Source organism: Hakea prostrata, chromosome 1, assembly GCF_041222555.1.
Source record: "Hakea prostrata isolate BN-2017 chromosome 1, UWA_Hpros_2, whole genome shotgun sequence".
Taxonomy (NCBI): Eukaryota; Viridiplantae; Streptophyta; class Magnoliopsida; order Proteales; family Proteaceae; genus Hakea; species Hakea prostrata.
In genome coordinates, this window is record NC_142600.1 from 32,566,075 (window position 1) to 32,582,363 (window position 16,289).

General features: G+C 39.7%; 1 protein-coding gene across 3 annotated transcripts in view; it reads right to left on the reverse strand.

Moving 5' to 3' along the window:
- The window catches only part of LOC149028771 (formin-like protein 5), a 125,158-nt gene that overhangs the window by 24,601 nt on the left and 84,268 nt on the right, over nucleotides 1-16,289 (reverse strand). For all 3 annotated transcript variants that reach the window (XM_089138954.1, XM_089138969.1, XM_089138961.1), the window contains one exon: nucleotides 7,286-7,521. In XM_089138954.1, coding sequence (XP_088995080.1) covers nucleotides 7,286-7,521 — 236 coding nt within the window. The remainder of the gene's footprint in view (nucleotides 1-7,285; nucleotides 7,522-16,289) is intronic.

Genomic DNA, 16,289 nt, shown 5'->3' on the forward strand with positions numbered 1-16,289 from the left:
TTCAGGGTACCCAAGACTAGAGGCGGGGATACAGTACTGGTGGTAGTTTATCGTCTCTCCAAGTACGCTCCTTTCCTTGCTCTTTTGCACTCTTACTCCGCGAAGGATGTGGCTGTCTCATTCACTAAGGAAGTTATTCAGTTGCATTGGATTTCCTTAATAACTTTTGGATGGAGTTATTCAAATTAACGGGCACCAACCTAAAGTATAGTAGTGCCTACCATCCTCAAACGGATGGCCAAACAGAGGTGGTGAATCGTAGCCTTGAAGTTTACTTACACTGTTTCTGTGCTCGCCAATGGAAGGATTGGATTAATTGGCTTCCTTGGGCGAAGTATTGGTACAACACGACATTTCATTCAACCATCAAAATGACTCCATTCCAAATTGTGTATGGTCGTGATCCACCTTCTCTTTTGCGTTGGGAGGATAGTCGGTTCAAGGTCGATGATGTTGATATGTTCCTTCAGGAGCGAAATCGTGTACTGGATGATCTCAAGTCTAATCTCCGGGTGGCCCAAGATTGAATGCGAGCTTCTACGGATCCTCATTGCTAGGAGGTGCTCTATCAAGTTGGGGAAGTCTTCCTTAAGCTCCAGCCTTATCGTTTCCAGACCCTTGCCAAGCGCCCAAATGAAAAACTCAGTCAGTGTTTTTACGGGCCGTACCAAATCCTGAAGCAAGTGGGACCAGCTGCCTATCGTTTACGGTTGGACAACACATTGCTTCCCAACCCCTTCCCTCATGTTTGCGAGAGAACGGCGAGTTGCAACTCCCACCAGAAAACTTAGTCAGCATTCGCTTCTCGGTTCATGGGGTGCTGGAAGTTCTGATTCAGTGGAAAGGGCTTCCCTCTTATGAGAATACGTGGGAAGATTTTGATGCGTTGCAGTCCAACTTTCCAGACTTTCACCTTGAGGATAAGGTGAAACTGTTGGAGGTGAGTATTGATATACCTCTTATCTCACAAGTCTATACTCACAAGCAAGGAAAGCAAGATACAAGATCTGCTGCACAACAGCCAAGAATGGAAGGAAACAGTTGAGAAATATAGACTGCCTTATAAGAATAAATTTGGGATGATTCTGTTGAGATACAGACTGCCTTATAGGAATGGATTTGGGGTGATTCTGTTAAGGATTATTATAGGTAAGTATTTGCTATTAGTAAGAGAAGGGAGAGTAGGTTAGAGATACGTTTTGAGTTATCAAGGAAGTAAGGGAGAGGGCAATTGCTCTCGGGTAGTGTAGGTACACCTATTGCTGGTAGTGTGTTCTGTTCCAGTTCATTATTTAACAGAAGTCCTTTATTATTACTACTGTTGTGTGTCGTTCCACCATTGCTAATCTGCTGAATTCGGGGTCTTATCACATAGACTCATTCGGCCTCCACCATTTAGGTCTCTACCCCTGCATTTCCTAATGTGTTTTCTTGCTTAGATAATAATAAAGAACTTCAAATAATTTTGCCTTATATTATGACAATCTCCATAGCCTCATTTCCACAAAATTTATACCTTTTTGTAGATCCTCCACATCCTTAGTTCTTTGCCTTTTTCTTGGTCTTAATGGCTAATTGAACCTGATCATCCCACCACCAAGTCTCACTAGTGGAATGATATTTTCCTAGGACAAATCTTTGGCAACCTTCTAAATGTCGTAACCATCTCATTTCACATAGTATTAGTGCCTCCTCAAGGCCCTTGTTTCCTTCTTTGACCACTACATTAGAAAAATATATGAAAACATCTCCTTTTATGCTCCACCATCTCATTTCATGAAAAATAAGGTCACCCTTTTATCATGTGTTGCTTGAATTCTACTAAGAGTTCAACTCTATTAGAGTTTTCATTCATGTAATTTTCTATTTCTTGTTATCCAAGTAAGGGTATTTATGCAAGTGTTCTTTCCACTTTATTATAAATAGAGGGCTTGACCACTTAAAATCACACTGATCAATTCAAGACATTCGACCAAAATCATGTTTCTCAACATGGCATCAGAGCCTAAGTTCGATTAGGGAAGAGAAAGAAGAAAAAGAAGAAAAAGAGAAAAGAAAAATCTTGATCTTTCTCGCTGATGAAGACCTACCTCCACCGTCGCTGCAACTGCTCCGTCAACAAAAACCTCAACCTGCAATTACACCACTGCTGCTGCAACCCAACATCATCTTTTTCACCACCAACTGCTCCAGAAGCCATCGCAGAAACCTATCACCCAACACTCGAACCCATCTCCGCCTTCTTCTATTTTTTATTCTTCTTCTTTTGAAATGAGAAATACTTAAAAACCTATTCAATCCCTTGAATCAACATGGACCAAACCAGCCTAACCCTAGCCGAACCATGTTTTGATTTTTTCTTGCCTAACCAGCAGTTCCATTAGCCGATGTTTCAGGGGCTCCTTTAGTAAATTCGCATGTCTAGGGGCCGATAATAGCCTCGAAGAGTGTTGGGGTAATAAGACAGGGTAAACTCCTTTTGTTAAAACTAATGAAATCTTCCTTCAGATCTCAAAGCACTGTGCATCATTACCAACATTGGGGTATTTTTCATTTGCAACTTTCCAAATCATTGCGGCATGGGGAAGAAGAACATAACTCTCTTCAAAATATTTGGTTTAATGGAATTAATGAGAGAAATCTCATAACCAAGCACTCATTCGATTCCCACTTATCTTGAGTTGTACCAGATAAATATGGCTTGATAGAAGTTCCATGGAGATAGCTAGTCAAACCATGAACATTGACCACTAGAGAAATAAAATGGGACCAATGAAGATAATTTGTCCCATTAAGCTTAGCAGTGGTCATCTGAAGGGGGGGGGGAATCATGATCCCGAGAAACAGAAGAAACGGGAGGATCATTTATGCAAGATGCACCAGAAGAGGCATAGGAGACTATATTGGCCATTGCAGGAACCAAAAAGCAAATTAGGTACTAAGAAAAATTATTTTGGTAAAAGGGAAAATTTTCCAAATGGTCATGGAAGGGATGCAATGGTTATAGGACCAACCACAAATTTTTTTTTTTAATTAATTAATTTATTTATGACATAGGATGCTTAGGGCTGGTTGGCCTTTTGTTCTGGTTCTGGTTTGGGTCAATGGTGTTGTTCCACTATCTTCTTCCTTCGACAAGGAAGAAATAGTTGGGTTCAATGAAGAGAAGTGATGGTTCTATTTAGGTGCGATGAAGAGAAAAGGAAAACGATGGTTGTGACGAAGGAAAAGGAGAAGGTTCTAGTTGAAAGAAGGCAAAGGAAGAAGAAGAGTTGCCGAGTGGTTGCACGTTGCTGGTGGAAGCAGCAGGGTAAGTTGCAAGTTGCAGGCGATGCAAGGAATGGTGCAGGTTGTTGATGGTTCTGAGACTGGTTTTTCTGATTCTTTGATGCTTATGCAATTTTCCCCCCCCCTGTATTTCAGGTTGCAAAAGGCGATGCGTTCAAGTTTCAAGTTGCAGAAGGCAATGGGTTCTGCTATCGGAGGTTGAAGATGGTGGAAAGGTGTGGTGATAGTTAGAAAAAAGTGTTAGGCTAGGGTGATAGAGTTGTAGGTTCAATGGACAAGCAGAGAAGAATGAGTTTTTTCTTTTATTCTTTTCTTCGCTTTGCGATTGAGAGAGAGGATGAAAAAGAGAAATGGTGCTCAGTAATGGATCAGAGTTGGCTCTGATACCATGTTGAAAGAACTGAATGAATACTGCTTTGTATCTGTAGGACACAGCAGGGGATTTATTTATACTTAAAACTTAACAAATATAGAACAAATAAAATCTTCCCAGTGTGGCAATCCTACAAGAAAATAAGATCCCAGCAGCCTACTCCCAATAAGGAAAGAACAAGAAAAGGAAAATAAACTAACTAAAAAGCAATGAAATCAGCAAAATCTCTAGATCTTCTCTAATCAATTCTGACTTACAACAATATTGTTGATTCAATTTTATAAACAAAAAAGTGACCAACCAAGTTTTTTATTTTGTCAACCCAAGCTTACTACTTCCAACCCCAAGTACTGGTATAAGCACAATCTAGTGCTTGAGGTCCAGAACATGACTGCAGTGTAAGAGGTAGTGGAGAAGTTAGAGCCAGATCCTGGTATGCAGGGAATAATCAATGGAGAGTTGAGAACTTATTTCATGGTTTTTTCACCTTCATCTTGCATATATAGTACTTGTACTAGAATGTTGTCAAAACTTGAAACATAGGTATACAAATCATGAATTTGAGGGATGGCTCTAGTAGTTTTGACAAGCTTACTGCAATTACAACTAGGAATAAAGGAGACCCAGGTAAGTAGCTAAGTACCATAAGTCTTAAGTATTAATATTTACTTGCTAAGACCTTAAGGCTAATGAATTCTTACATTTTGTGATGCATCTGACTGGTGAGTGCTTTATGGAACTAGTGCCCCGAATATGAGGAAGATAGCCACTAAAATTATTATGCGAACTCCTTCTAATAAAAGGAGTGGCTTGTGTTTTGAGTTAACCCATTTATGCGATCCCACTCGTTGTATCTATATTTCTGCACATTGGTGGCTTGTTACATTTATAGATTGTGACACTCGTGTCACCTGGGTGTGATTGAACTTTTTCAGTGTTTTCAGCTGTTCCATAAGATAGTTCATACCCAGTTCGATGGCAAGATCAAAGTATTTCGCACCAACAATAGCAAAGAATATGTGGAGCACACTTTTCAGCCATACTCGGCAGATAATGGCATTCTTCATCAGACAAACTGTGTTGATACCACCAACCTAGAATGGAGTGGCTAAACCAAAGAACCGACACCTATTGAAGATCGTCGTGCTCTCATGTTTCCTGCCACATTCCTTCCCTATATTGGAGTGAAGCTGTACTTACACTGCTTATCTTATCAATCTTATGCCCTACTGCATACTTAACTTTAAAGCACCCAAAACTGTCGCTCATGGCATGTACCCTTTTAGTGTTTGGCTGTCTATTAGTTTGGAATCATCAATCTCATGGCAAGCTTGATCCATGAAGTCTATGCTGTATATTTGTGGGTTATTCCTCTTTACCGAAAGGGTTACCACTGCTATCATCCTCCATCATGGAAACTTTTTATTTCTATGGATGTCATCTTTCATGAGTCATTATCCTACTTCAGACAGACACCTCTTCAGGGGAAAAGCACTCTTCGTGGTGAAGATTTCTCTGTTTCTAATTTTCACTAACTTGGATGTTATTCTGACAATCTCAAATGAGGGGAGCAGCCACCTAAGAAGGAAGCAGCTGCCACGCCTTAGAAAACAACTCCTCCTCTGAAGACATACGATCACACGATTCGCAAACAGCAACAAGAGGTCACTACATTAGCACCCTTACCATTACAAGAATCCTATCTACAACCAGAGCTAGGATCTCTATTGCTCCTTCGTCTGGTAAGGGTCTTTCTCTTGAGATACCTATAGCCATTCGAAAGGGAGTTAAGAAATGTACTCACCCTCTATCTCATGTTGTCTCCCTTGATTCCCTTTCACCTTGCCATCACAGTTTTGTGTCTTCGCTTTCTTATATACATATTCCATAGAAATCATAGGAGACTTAACGCAAATCCTAAATGGAAGGAAGCAATGTTGGACGAGATGAAAACATTAGACACTAGAGAAACTTATGAGCTTGTTATTATTCCTCCAGGAAAGAGACCCGTTGGCTACAAGTGCTTTGCAGTAAGAGAAAATAGTGATGGATTTGCAGATCAATACTAAGCCAGATTGGTGGCCAAAGGCTTCATTCAAACATTTGGAATCGACTGTCAGTTGATGTTTGCACCACTTGAAAAATTGAACAGTCTGTGTATTGCTATTATGTGTTGTGATCTTAGGATGGGATCTAGAACAACTAAATGTAATAATGCCTACCTACATAGAGAATCAGAGGAAGTCTATGAAGATTCCCCCTGGTTTTTCTACTGACAAAGCCCGAGGGAAAATATGCAAACCTCAAGGTGCATTACATAGGTTGAAACAATCCCCTCGAGCATGGTTCGGAAGATTCCACAAGGCTATGGTGTCAGGAAGATACAAAGTAATGTTGACCTTATACTATTTATTAAAAGGATTGGTCACACGATAACCATCTTAATTGTCTATGTTGATGATATAGTTGTGACAGGCAATGATGGACACCAAAAAAAAATTCCTGAGGAATGAGTTTGAAATAAAAGATCTAAGAAAGTTAAGGTAATTTCAATTGATTGAAGTTGCTCGTTCTGCTAAAGGTATATTTTTGCATCAGAGAAATTATGTCCAAGGGTTACTATCTGAAACTGGTTCATTGGGTTATCATCCATGTGATACTCCTTCAGAAGCCACTAGTCAACAAAAAGATGGGAAAAATTATTGATAGGGGTAATTATAAAACAACCAGTGGGAAGATTACTCTATCTAATACTAGACCAGAGTCAGCAGACATTGTTGCAGCCATTAGTATGGTTAGTTGATTCATGCACGATACACACTCCACCTACATGGCTGCTGTTATTCACATTCTAGGTCAACTCCGGGTAAGAGCGTTCTTCCATCCCCACATAATTATCTCTGCATTAAGGCCTATACAGATGCTGACTGGGGAGGCTCATATGATCAAAAATCCACCTTGGGGTTTTGCACTTTTATTGGTGGAAACCTAGTTACTTGGAGCAGCAAGAAGCAAAACGTGGTTGCAAGCTCCGTCTAAGCAGAACTTTGAGCTATGGCACACAGGAGTGAGTTGTTAAGGCTACGTGGTCCACTAGAAGACCTAAGTGTTTCAGATCATCTTCCTATGACACTATCGTGATAACAAAGCAGCTATAAGCATTGCCGATAATACAATATAGCATGGTAGGACAAAATATGTGGAGACTCGACAGGCACTGCATTAAAGAAAAGTTAGAAAGTGACATGACTTGTGTGCCCTTTCTAAAGTCCAGGGATCAACTAGCAGATGTCTTCACTAAGGGATTACCTGGACGTATATTCCACCCTATGTTTATCAAGTTGGGCATGTGTGATATCTTTGCTCAACTTGACAGGGAGTGTTGTCAGGGGTAAGTTTAGGGACCGATAATTCCCTCTCCTTTTCTTTATTTTGCGGTTGGACCCTACTTGGATTCAACCTTCTTTGTTCTAGTTTAATTTTGTTTTTATTTCCCTCAGAACCCTATCAGTAATTCCAGTGGGCTGTGAATAAAGCACTAATACTAAGAAGCCTTCTCGTCACAAACAACAACAAAAAAAATAAGTACCTGACAACAGACTAATTAAGTGATCGACAACATACCTCTAGCGTTGCAAGAGACTCTTTAATACTTGAAACTTCCTCTTGCAGCAAACCCATAAAAACCAAAGCCTCTATTCGTTTAAAAGCAAAAGGGATATCAATCAACATTTTAAGGAACCGTTCTGCAGGTCCAAGTTGGGAGATATCACCACTGAACAGCCTGAGCTTCAGTTCTTCATCTACTGTTGGCGCCATCTTCAACAAAGTTTGGAGGAACTCTATTGGAAGCTCATTTCCTAATTTCATCATAAGCACAATTAGTATATCTAACTTTCATGCTAAAGACAATTGCAAACAAGCATTTTGCCACCCAAAAGAACAGGGTTTCATAAAAAGATAGTTTTCATTTCGATCAAATGTTCATTATTTAATACGCAAATACGGTGGGAAGCATTCCCAGTGTTCACATTTCAGTCCTTCCCTTTTTCCCAAATATTGACCAACAATTTGATTTCTACTTTTTTTCTAGTACAAGGATTCAATCTTCCCCAGTTATACACCAATACAAATTTGTTAAACTTTAATTTCAAAAATAAAAAAAAAAATAAATTTAATTGGCCATCATTAAGTATTTTAAAACTTAAATGGATAAATTCCACTTACAGTCGACAAATTCAGGTTGTAACAGTCACTTTACAGCAAATCAGTCACGACAAAAACATTCATTTATACAAATAAGTATATATATAAAAGCCTTGTAACATTGATTCATTTATACAAATAAGTACATATATAAAAGCCTTAAAACATTCATTTACACAAAATAAATAAATAAAGGCCTTAAATAGTGCACAACTCCCTTACAATTAGCAGGGTCTGGGGAAGGTCAAATTTACACAGCCTTACCCTGTTTCCACAGAGGCACCACCAGACTTGAAACCATGACCAAGTGTTCATCAAGTAAACACTTGATCAGCGCATCAAGCACTAACTTTGTTTACACAGTCAATATTGTATTTATAGGGTTCAGGCAACTTGAGTTTCTAATCCACCAACAGAACATATAGATGCCAACCAAGTTCTGCCACATTGCAGGTCAGATCTTTTCAGATTTAGTGAACAACTGGATCCAAGGTCCGACAACCATTATTCCAATAACAAACAAGTAACTAGAGTGCACGCAGCATGCCAATATTTATATTACCAGTAATAGTACACACACTACATGGGAGGATATATAATTGGAAATGGATTTGGCATGTGGTAAATCCAGACTGGGCCCCAGATATTTAACACCCAGAATTGCCACATCATCTTCAACAAGGCAGACTAGGTGCAGCCGTGCAGGCACACAGACATCAATAAATATTGGCTTGAGACAGCTGTCCACAAAACCTTTCACCTTACTTGGAAAGTACCTAAAGAAATGCAATACAGAATACAAATTTATGCTATAATATGGATAATAAAACAGTTTTAAAGACTGATGCTATAGAAATGTATGCAATTGAAAGCAATTAATCCTCCCTAGATATATTATTGCTTCTATAAGAATTGAAGTATTAAATATTCCTTCATTCGTTCGCCAGATCTCTTCGCCATTGATAATATGAAGCAATGGTTGGACTATGGATTCAACATTAACTCCCACACTTTACTGTAAGAGATCGAAAATACTATTCCCTAGTCCAACCAGAGGTTAGATCCCATGGTTGAAGAGAAATTAGGTCCAAAATCAAAATTATATTGGTCAGGGTTCTAATACTACATAATATCATGGTTTTCAAAGCGTCCTCTTAGGTGGTAAGGCGGTTTTTCAACTGCTTTCTTTGACACCGCTTTGTTGACATGCAGTTTTTCAGCCGCTTTTTCACCTAAACGCTACCGCTTTATCGGCTTGTGCGCCTCACTTCCTAAACGCCAAAGTAGTTGCTTTTTTGACATTTTGTACATAATAGTATTTTTTTTAAATCAAATTTTATTCTGCAAAGCCATGTGTGAATTTAATAGTTAGTCATTTAAGAATCGGGAATCAATGAATCATTAAATGGATAAGGCAATTAGTTGGCATCACACTATCATAGAGGTAAGTAAAAAGTAAAATTACTTCTTTCATTTTCATACTTATAACTTGATATGGTTCATAGTCATGTTTTAAGATGCTTGATGAGGTGAACTTATGTTTGTTTTCTTTAGATAATCCTTCACAATTATGATTCTTGAATGTGTTTTTTTTTTCTTTCCCTTTTTTTGGATGAATGTGATTCTTGAATGTTAGATTGGCTTATAATAGAAATTTATCAGTTTAAAAGTAGTTGTACTGAAAAAATTTGACCCAACCGCTTTGGTCGCCTTGCCACCTTAACAACCATGCATAATACTCTTAAGGGTAGAATTGTCTCTAGTATATTATTTTGCAATAATCATGGTATGAAAAATCACTGAAATATCGCCAAAACTTGGCAATACTTCAGTGGGACACGAAATTGAGGGTGAAACCGACATTCCCAAATGTCACCGATAAATCACCAATATTTTGATGATATTTAGCCCCATTGGGCGATATTTCGAGAATAATTCATTTTGTCGGCGATATTGAACAATTTATCTCCTATATATTCCTATTTTCGGTGACAATTCATCTTGTCAAAAATTCGAGAGTTGCTTCCAGAGCTTTTCTATCCTGGTTTTTTGGTGATTCTTGGTATTTTTCCATTGATCTTCGACATTTGGGGTATCCTTACTTGATTCTTGCAGGCTTCGCATCTACAAAGTGGCTTTTCGCTATATTTTTGGAGATCTTCATCTCAAAGGTAACCACTATTCTCCAAGAACACCACTTTAATCTAGGTTTTATTCCAAAATAATATTCCCAGTGTGTTCTTCAAATTAGGCTAGACAATAAAAACCAGCCCAAAATAACCTCAAATACCCCCCGAAACCCAGGGGGCGAAACAACCACTCAAACTATCTCAAATTTCGGAGACATTTCACCGAAATGCTGGCGTTTTGGTGGTTTTGCCAGGTGAAGAAACCTGACATTCACCGAAATTTCATACCTTGGTAATAATCCCACATCAGGAACTACTCTCTTTTGTCTCTCATATTCTTATTATAAATAAAGATTAATTGTGTCTCTCTGACACAAATCAAAAGTTCTCAGACAACTCATACTAGTATTAGAGCCACAAATCTGAGCTATAGGATCTAAGAAACTCTGAGATACCCTACAAGGCATCGTTGCCAACCCTTAACATCATAGTCACCATCACCACCACCCTACCATCCCTTCCATCAGGTCCAAAGGACCATCAACAGCCAATACAAGGTCCCTAGGACCATTGCTAGCCTCTACCAGGTCCTGAGGACCTTTGCCAGCAAATCTTAAGGCCTCTAGGACCTCTCCCCTATTTCCACCAGCTCTACTAACCTACTGCCATCCCTTCATAGCCTTGTCGCAAGGCATCACCTCTCTCCTGCAATCCCTTTAGGGGCCTCATTTACCTTGTTCCTAAACCCTTAAACCTTTTTATAGGCCTTTGCCTTCCTTATTATGTCCTCTTTCCCTTGGTGGGAAGCACGTTTCTCCTACTAAGGGTTCCTTATACCCATTCACAATGTGATTCCTTCTAAATGAAGGATTTATAATTTTGTGGATTAATTACTCATCGAGAACCATGCGATGACTTTTGAATTTATCACCACCACCTATTTTAGTTTGTCTAGATTGGAAAATGCTCCTTACTCGTGAGCATGATTCCTCCCAATTTCATATGACCTCTGTTGAACTCTACGGGACAAATTACCTTTGATGGCCTCACCTTATGGCACTTGCGGTAGGGGCTCATAGTCTAACGGGTCATCTTCATGGTACATCTATAAAACCTTCAACAGTGGGTTTGGCTCAAAACAACAAGTGGGAAACAGATGAGTGTCTTGCTACGTGATTCCCACCCAATTCTACTGAACCTGTCATTGCCTCGAGGTATCTTCTCCTTCCTAATGCTACTATTGTTTGGAAAGTTGCTAAGAACACCTATTCCAAGGTGGGTAACAAGGCCCAATGCTTTGAGATCTGTCAGAAAGTTCACTAGTTACAGCAGAAGGAACTTACTCTTCCCCAATATTATAATATTCAACAAGGGTATTATCAGTCACTTGATTTCTATAGCCGATTCACTCTTACCTGTGCTGCTGATGTTGCTTTATATCAAAAGTGGAAAGACAAGCTCAGAGTTTATGATTTTTTAGCGGGTCAATATTGAATATGATCAGATACGTGCTAACATTCTCTAACAGGAACCTTCCTTGTCCTTGGAGCAAATGTATGCTATGGTAGACACGGGTGACAGCCGCAAAACAGCAATGGTCCATACTAGTATGCTAAAAAGATCTGCCTTACTTGCTCGTACAGGAGGCTATTAGACTTGGACGGGTGAATCTTTTTGTGCTACTATAAAATATGACTGTTGTGGTCGTGAACATCATACAAAGGACTAGTGTTGGAAGTTAGATGGTCGACCACCTAGTTCTCGCAAAGGGGCACAGAATACCAATCGAGGAGGAAATTCCTGAGCTATTGCTAATCAAGCCCATATGGACGACATTAGTGCTCCAACACCCCTTTCTTCAGATGAGCTCCAGCATCTCCATCAGTTGATGACCAGACTTGAAGTGCCTTTTCCATGCCAACTTCTAGTGCCAGTGTTGCCTCTGCCATGGTTAATCCTTCTAAGCATCCACCAACTTCAGGCATGTTGCGATTCATGTGTAATAGAAAAAGGTTAGCATGAATTGTGGAGAACAAGCTAGCAGGTCCTGTTACAGAAAAAGAAAGTTTAGGTGCTATACCAAATTAGAAAGCATAGATTCTGTTGCATATTTTCTGACACACTGAGTCTCATATTGTCTTTCCTCATTGGGACAGATTTAAGACTTTAGAATATTGGTTTTTGTTTTTGGAATGTTCTTAAAATTAGTAGGATGGATTCCTATCAGTTTTTGGATCTGTTTTTAGGCCTGTAAGCTTCAACTTTAAATAAAGCTTCTTGAGGGGAGAGATGACACTACTGCAGAATCGTCTCTGCCTCCTCTTCTTCTTCTCATTATCTTCTCTTCTCTTCTCTTCTGCTTCTCCTTCTCTTTTGTGGCTGCACCTTGGTAGAAGGTCGCGGTTTTGTTACATCACATCAAAGCCTTTATACTGAGCCGTGTGAGTCACCTGCACTTCCATCTTTTGCTATTTTTTCCTTCTGTGTCCGTGTGTGGCAGCAGTAGCCTTAAGTTACAACAGTAATTGTGACGTTTCCCATGAATTAAATTCTAGAAAGACCATTAAGTCTTCTATGTTCATAACCAAGGAAGAAATTTCAGTCAAAAGATGAATTTTGACCCAGGAAAATGCCAAAATTTTTATGTTTCGACCGAAATTTCGGTTGAAATTCGTGATTTTACTGAAGTTTCGAACTTCAGTTTTGGGCCTCATATGGACTCAAATGATCTGGATTCTTGTATACTACCTATTACAAGCACAATAAACACTATGGAACTACTAGTTTACCAAAAAAAAACCATTGAAAATGTAACATCAAGTATATAGTATATATGAGAAGAAGCGAGAATATCACCAATTACAAGTCTACTCTATTCCATGTCTCCCTCTTCCCTCTGCACCCCATACAAATGACAATACAAGTCGCATGATGTTTGCGCCATATAGTTGTCGATGTAGTCGGCAACTGCAGCTCTATATGTGGCCTCATCCACATGCCTAAGATGTCCTCATCGTAGGAATTTGTGAATCTTTGAATAAGGAACTAGCTCTACTGCATATGGAAAGGCTGGTGGTGACTGTGGTATAGAGTGGAAGATCTGCTCAACAAATGAAGAAACAACCTGGTCTTCAACAAGGGTAGGGAAACCATAAGCTATATATTGACAATAAGGTTCCAGTGGCTAACTCTGACAGGTGACAGTGGGAGGGACACCAGAAGCTCCACAAGCTCTATGACCACAAGGCTCCACTGGTGGTTGACCCTAAGTCTAATAGCCCGGAGGGACACCATAAGGTCCATAACCATAACCCCCATAAGACGACCCAGTAGAACCAATACTCTCCCCGGTAGTATCATATGAGGACTCTACAAGCGTATGCCATCTGGATCCTCTGGAGGTGGAGTTTCTGAAATCATCTATGCTCACCAATCTCATAGATCCCACCAAGCTCTCTACATCAACCGGATGGTAAGACCTATATGATGGTGTGTCCTCCATGCTATACCCGTGTTGTCTCCCTTTCCCTTTCCTCGAATATGTCGAGGAAACATTTTTGCCTCAAGATGCAACTCCACTATAGTCTAAATCTTGTGTCCCATGGCTGAACTAACTCTCAAATGTGAATCTCGGTGGTCATCCTCCCCCTCCCTGACTCTTCACATACTGTTGGTGGTTTGTCCTTAAGATCAGCTGAATCCTGACATGAGGTCCAACACCCTCCTTATCCCCTCCATCATCATCATCATTGTCGTCGTCATCAGAGGGTGCCTAAGTCGCAACATCCTTAGTGTCGAACCAGGCAATCAAACTCACTCTGATTGGATGCACTAGGGTGTGGCACGAAGGGACAGGCAAGCACTGAATGTGCACTCCCCTTCTGGGCCATTAAGTTTGCCACATCAACCCCCATCTCCTCTATAATTTGTCTACTGGGACAACATCCCTCCTCATCCAGCAAGGGCTCTTCATTGTCCCTGATTCAGTCAACTATTGGGTTATCATCATCCTTCATCTCAAATATGTCAACCAACTCGATATTGTTACTCTCTGTGTCCATCCTCTGTCTAATATGATCCTCCCTCAGTCTCATTTATAGTGTAGGTAAACGAGGTCCTCTAAATGCTTCACACCCAATTGGTTGTGCGTCTTTGAGTGGATGAGGCTGAAGGTGCTCCAATTTTGCTCACAACTAGTGGCAGAACATGTCTGGGAGAGTACTTTGCTTGCAATCTTACTCAAATGGGGTGAGTCATGTCCAAATTGCAACCACCATTCAGCTGCAACAAACATAGACTCATAAGTCATTTCAATACTTAAATAACTAAGTTAAAGATAGAGTATTATTTAGTAATTAAATATATAATGAATTAACTTACCCCCAGGGGCGGATTCCCATCCCGATACAGCCACAAACCGACTAAAGCTCCCAATGGCATCCCTAAATGCCTTTATCTAATATATAAAGAAAGAAAAAAAGAAATGATCCCCGCCCTATGTTCATTAGTGCAAACTTTAATGATAGGGAAGCGGAAGAGATGAAACAACTATGTTGAGAGTATCGAGACGTCTTCGTGTGGGACTATTCTGAAATGCCAGGGTTGGGCCCTCAAGTGGCCAAACGAAAGGAGAGCGGACGGCTAAGCAAATCCTAGTTAATGCATGGAGAACGGCTAGGCAAGCCCGTCAAGGTAGAACAGGGACATGGTGTAGAAGCAGTGGAAAAGAGATAGAAGTCGATAACGGAGGCAAACCAAGTTAATACTTAATAACTTAGCATACAACTATAAATTGTGAATGTCAAATCACTATCTCACCTCCATAAGGATTATTATTTGTTTAGATGGATCCAGTTCTAACCTCTCCACTATAGTTTGGACAGCATCCATCAAATCTTGCATCATCCTAAGATTGTCTTTGTAATGGTACTTGGGATTTAAATAGTATGTTGTGCAAGAAAAAGCAAAGATAAAAGGGAATAATCAATTTAATAGTATGATATATTGATAATAAACTGAAATTTAAATTGATTCCTAGACTTATCAACTCACCGTCCTTATGCAATGGATGCTGCAACATAGACTCCCATCTAACTTGGATTATGTCAAGGATTCTCTTGTTGCCCTGTGGGTAGACTAGAGCAACTTATTGCTTCATCCTATCTACTGCAGCCCATATGTGTGGTAAAGTAGGTCTTCCCTACTGATCTACCATCCTCAACACATGCATCACAAGTTCAAGCATCTTCATCATTGTCCTCATATTATTCTAGAAACTGTCATCGAGTATGGTCAACCATGCTCTCCTTCCTCCAACGGATGAAGAACCCTCCCAGTTAAACCATTGCTCTGATGCAAACATGCTCCTAAGGCCAGTCTTCCTACTCTCAAGGCTTTATAGTGCTATCCAATTGGTAGAAAATCTAGTTGTGCCTGGCTTACTAAGTCACTTTGACACTTGTCCCTTATTATCTTAAAGCATAGGTGTGGTTATAGATGAAGGTGCCAACTTGTCGGGCTTGCTCCACGATCTTCTTCACAAGCTTGACCTTTCTTATGTTCTTTAGCATTAAGTCAATGCAGTGAGCAGCACATGAAGTCCAAAAGAGCTAGTATTTGTCCATCAAGACATTAATTCAAAGTCGTAAAGTGTACATATAATGTAAATATGTTATATATGTATTTAAAAATGAAAATTAGTACTAAAAGTAAAAGCATGTTTGATACCCGGGGTCCCCTGCATCTTCAACCAAGTTTTATTGTAGTTGGAGCCATTATCAGTCACAATTTGGATCACATTCTCCATTCCAACCTCCTTCACCACTTGCTTTAATAATTTATAAATATATTTTGAAACCTTCTTCTCATCTGGATGCATCTATTGACTTGAGGAACACTATCCTCCCATCAAAATTTAACATGAAATCGATGATAGACTGTCTAGTAGGACTAGTCCAACCATCAATCATCATAACCAGTCCATAATAAGCACACATGGGGTTTAACCCATTAATATACTCATTCAAGACCTCTTTATGCTTAGGCAAATAAACATTATATATCTCATCTGGAGAGGGCCGTTGTACACCACTCCCAGCCCTTCCTATCTCCTCAATCATATCCCTATAGTAGGGCCCTTGCGCTATATGCTCTGGAATACTATGGTACATATCCCATTTGGAAAAAGCCATCCCACTTCTCCTTCACACTTAGCACTTCAATTTTCTCTGCATGTGCTCAAGCCTCCTAAATAGGGTCGGATCATTACGGAAAATCTCAAGATCTGGATCTGT